Here is a 4,735-nt window from a genome sequence, read left to right as displayed (position 1 = left end):
ACTTTTGACTATCAACTGTACTGTGTGTATATATATATATATATATATATATAGTGACTAACAAGGGTCTAATAGATAGTAGTAGTATGTAATTAACAATAACCAATAAGATAAGAAATACTACCCACTTTTAGATTATTTACTAATTACAAAATAACAATAATAAAACATAATGACAAGTTTTACATAAAATGTTTTTTTTTAATGGTAAAATGCATATATACATGAATTTTTATGTTTGCTGATAAAATATTATTATTAATATTATTACTATTATCATTTGCAAATCTCCAAACTGAAAAAATTTCATAATGACATAATATGAAACTTATTCGTATAGGTTCCCTGACTTTTTACCTCAGAAAAAAAAATTAGGCTACTGCAAGTCAAGGCCATTATTAAATATAAATGTTTTAAATTATTTTTTTTGTATTTCTTGGTTTCTTTCTATATATTAACATTTATATTTTTATATATTTTATGATCCCTGAACTGAATGAGCTTTTTCTAAATAAATGTGTGAGGTGTTACAGTGGCAGCTGAAAAGTGAAAATAACTAGGCTCTCTCAATTCTAAACAAAATACAACAGGCTTTTTCTTCACTAGTCCCAAATGAGAAAAAAAAAGAAAGGGAGAAAACCATAAACCTCATAAATCTGAACATAGGGATGTTTATAGGGAACCAACTCAGAACCAGTGCTGATGTTAAAACCGAACTGCAAAATAGTAGTGTGTGACAACCGGGAAATAGCTTATTACCACCGGGACTGCCCCAAATATAAAGTTATGTCTCATTTCTATTGGGGGATGAAGAATACCAGGTTAAATATGTCTTAATTCTCAACTGTATAATGTTAACAGCATGTTTGTGTGGACCGCCTAAGAAATCATCCAAACATCTGTTCTGATTGGATTTATTTTGGTTACACAGAGGATGAAAAGATGCGGCTGCTACGCACGATTCTCTGCAGCGTGGCATTTGTGGATGACTCACAGCTCACAAGCTGTTGATCAGTCTTGGGGGCAATAGCAGCGGGGGGTTAGTCATAATAGATCATCATGTGTGAGAGCTGCACTACATACCATTTCAATAGGGGAGGTCCTGACGGTGTGATGTCAACCAATTTCAGTTCCCCTGGCAACAGCATCCCCCGTCGCCAGGCAGCACGGAAGAGGGAGCCCTCATCAGTGTTCTGCACAGGTGGTGATATGAGACACCTGCATCATTGGCCTAAAAATAGCTTGCCTTGAGCTAGGAGAGCATTGTTGGTGACAATCCAGGCCTGAAGTGATTTAGAAGGGTCACGGAACATTCAAATAGAGCCAAACCAAGGAAATGCTTGATATTCACCTCGTCGTCACTCAAGGCCCTTCTGGGTGGTCGTGAAGCCATAATAATGCCTCTTCTGGGTGTATCCATCCAACCTAATACACGTAGACAAATACCTTTAAGTAAAACATCTCTTTTTGTAAACAATCAGAAAGGCTGTTCCCATTTTCACACCCAAAATAAGGTGCATCTAAAATCCCGAAACTAACGTTTATTAAGGATACACAACTAATCTTTTTGTTTGTAATGCAATTCTGCCAGCCTTGAATCTTTAAACACCCGAGACTAGTGGATGTGGGTTTATGTTTATTATTTGATTACACCGAATGCATAAGCTCTGACTAGGTACTGAAGTAGGCAAAAGTTGTCAGGGCCATAACCTTGGGTAGCAAATATGTTTAGGACCGCATTAAAATGAGTCTAAAGCGCATCGACCCAACAGATTCAGCTCATACTAAATTTTATAACTCACATTCTAGTGTTATTGAGCTTTACTTGGTAGGTTCTGACAATTACTTACTCAAACCATTAAAAGAATAAACACAAAGGGCTCCATAAGATAATAGTTTGCAGTATGGAATGCATCAGACCACATCAGGCACTTGGATTTATTGTCAAAACAAGCCGTTTATAATTAAGAAAATCAAGAGAAACTATAAATAAGACCATTTTTTAACTGTGTCGGAGTTAACTGAAGGTCAGAACCATATTTCATGACTGCAAAGCTGAAAAACAAGCAGCCAGTAGGAGATGGGTGCAAATGAGGTTTGTATGTTTTCTTCCTCCTCCTTGTCTTTAAATAGTCTATGATCTATGGAGCATGTTAATCACTGGACACATATGACATTTTGATACTACTTTGTCACTGGTATAATATTAGAATATCAGTCAAATAACTAACTAATGCATCATTTAACCATCCATTGAGCCAAACAATTGTCTGGACACTTAAGCCACACTTAAAATGTATGAATATTATTGCATTAAATAAAATAAAAAAAATCAAACATTTATTTTAAAGGTAAATATTATAAACACACTTTTACAAAAACATTTGACAAAAATAAGTTTTAAAAGATAAAACAACAGATATACTGTTCAAAATGATACAATTTATTCAGACACTTTCTGATGGTTCATAGTTAACACTTAGTATGTAACTTGAGGAGAACTGACTTCACATGCCCACTGAAATTATTTTTGAACCAGCTGATTATTTCCACAGAGCGGTTAAGTGTACAAGTACACTACCATTCAAAAGTTTAGATTTTTTAATGTTTTTAAAAGACATTTTATCTTTTTGATCATCAAACAATACAATTTATCTATATTTTAAAACGTAATTTATTCCTGTGATGCAAAAGTGAATTTTCTCCTTTACTCCAGTCTTCAGTCACATGATCCTTCCGAAATCATTCTAATATGCTGCTTTAGTGCTCAAGATATATTTAGTATTATTATAATTTTTTTCAGAATTATTTGATGAATAGAGAGTTCAAAAGAACAGCATTTATTTGAAATAAAAAATCAATTTACTATTGTAATTTGTAACATTACAAATGTTTTCACTGTCACTTTCTATCAATTTAATGCATCCTTGATAAATATCAGCACAGACAGTATTATCTGAGAGACCTATGACAACGCCACCGTTTGTCTTTTAGTTTTGGTGTTACTAGGCCATTCAGCTGTGGTAGGCCTTGCTTTGGTTAATATTTGATACGATGCATAGGTTCTTATCTAGAAGTCCCAGACAACTTCTAGAATCATGTTATGTAAGCTTATCTGTGATGTAAAAAGAACAGATTCTTGCTGACTGAGGGACTTTTATGGAACTTAACGATGTTGTTTAAGTAAACACAACAACATTTTTACACATTGGCTGCAGTAGCTTAATATGATCAGCTTGAATGTGTGTCTTGTCTCAGGTTTAGCCTTGCTTTCATTTCCATATTGTTACATTACAGTCAGATGTAGAAAGCCTGTCGTTGCATTAGTACAGCACACACAGGCTTCTTGTCTACCTGGTCATGCCATAAAAAATGCTAATTCTCCATGAAACTACACAGACAATGGAAGAGCCCAACCCATGATAATCTCCCTTCAGGCCCTGTAATACTCACCACTTTAAGTGTCCTCTCTCTGTGATTAATAACTTATTTGGTCATGTTTGCTTGACATTTGCGTCATAGACAACAAGGTGTGTCATTCGCATATTTTCTTCAGTTAACTAATCTCATATATTTATTTACATAACCAAGATTTATTTTCTTTAATTTCTCTAATTCTATAGGAAAACAAGCGTAGCACTGGTTTAATGACAGATTATGGCTTGTAGTTCAGCCCTATATCATATTCAATGTTGGTGGGGGGTGGAAGCCTTGTAACAGTTGCTCTTTTTAGCACAAGGGTCAAATTTACTGCCAGGCCTCTTGTTGCATAAGGACATCTGCATTTGTATGTCACACGAGAAATGAAAAGTGTGGGTGGATATTCACAGATGAAAAAATTACTGGTGCAGACAATAGGCATTCTTGGAAGATTTATAAGCTTTTTTCGGTCTCACAGCAAACCATATATGTACAAAGAGTGTTTATGTAATACACCTTAGGAATACAACTGGTTATATAGCATTCATAAACAGTGAGAATGCAAATCTCAAGAGTGACATGAATTGATTCTGTCACACATATCACACATTTTATAGCACGCTTCCTAAGAGAGAAAGGAGAGGAACCTAAGAATACATTCAGGGCCTCCCCCAAATGGAAGATCCCAGATCAGTGAGAGAACCCCAGCCTTAAAAGGAACCATATCACGAGTTGCGCAACGAGCGCCCATCTGTTCCCTGGAGCCAGCCTACCTCACAAGTCAAACAGCAGCAGTGAAGCAGGAGAAGCAATGATGGATATACTAAAGACCAGAGTTGTCCCCCTGCGCTGCAGAGGAATCCTCTAGCAGGCAAAAAACTGTGCCAACTGTCACTGCCAGTGCAGATGCCATGTAAGGTCCTATGTCAGCAAAATTATCCTTAAAAAAAAGCAGCAATATGTTAAAATGTGGTGCTTTTAGTTAGACAAAGAGATAGACAGAACCACAGACAGACAGACATATGTTAAGACAGACAGATAGACAATTGCACACCTGTTCATCCAGAACTGAAGCCATCAGTGGCAGCTGCTCCCTTTAGACAAACACTCATGACAACTACAACTCCCAAGAGCCCCAGCTCACATTTGCACAAACACACAACTAGATAGATAGATAGATAGATAGATAGATAGATAGAACAACATATAGAACAATAGAATGAAAAAACAATAGAGAGAATGATAGATAGGACAACAGAGAGCGATAGAATGACAGAACGATAGAACGACAGAACGATAAGACAGACAGACAGAC

General features: G+C 35.9%; 1 protein-coding gene and 1 long non-coding RNA gene across 2 annotated transcripts in view; one reads left to right on the top strand and one right to left on the bottom strand.

Moving 5' to 3' along the window:
* Positions 1 to 1,081: 1,081 nt before the first annotated feature.
* LOC107704959 (palmitoyltransferase ZDHHC18-like) overlaps positions 1,082 to 4,735 on the bottom strand; it is a 26,587-nt gene continuing 22,933 nt past the window's right edge. The window contains exons 10-11 of the mRNA XM_016508045.1: positions 1,352 to 1,425; positions 1,082 to 1,193 (exon numbers count right to left, since the gene is read on the bottom strand). Coding sequence (XP_016363531.1) covers positions 1,363 to 1,425 — 63 coding nt within the window. The 3' untranslated portion in view covers positions 1,082 to 1,193; positions 1,352 to 1,362. The remainder of the gene's footprint in view (positions 1,194 to 1,351; positions 1,426 to 4,735) is intronic.
* Positions 2,553 to 4,735, top strand: part of LOC107704961 (uncharacterized) — a 17,555-nt gene continuing 15,372 nt past the window's right edge. The window contains exon 1 of the long non-coding RNA XR_001636026.1: positions 2,553 to 2,564. This is a non-coding gene — a long non-coding RNA (uncharacterized LOC107704961). The remainder of the gene's footprint in view (positions 2,565 to 4,735) is intronic.

This window comes from Sinocyclocheilus anshuiensis, unplaced genomic scaffold (genome assembly GCF_001515605.1).
Source record: "Sinocyclocheilus anshuiensis isolate Anshui unplaced genomic scaffold, SAMN03320099.WGS_v1.1 scaffold702, whole genome shotgun sequence".
In the NCBI taxonomy this organism is placed as follows: domain Eukaryota; kingdom Metazoa; phylum Chordata; class Actinopteri; order Cypriniformes; family Cyprinidae; genus Sinocyclocheilus; species Sinocyclocheilus anshuiensis.
This window is presented reverse-complemented; position numbering and strand designations above follow the sequence as displayed.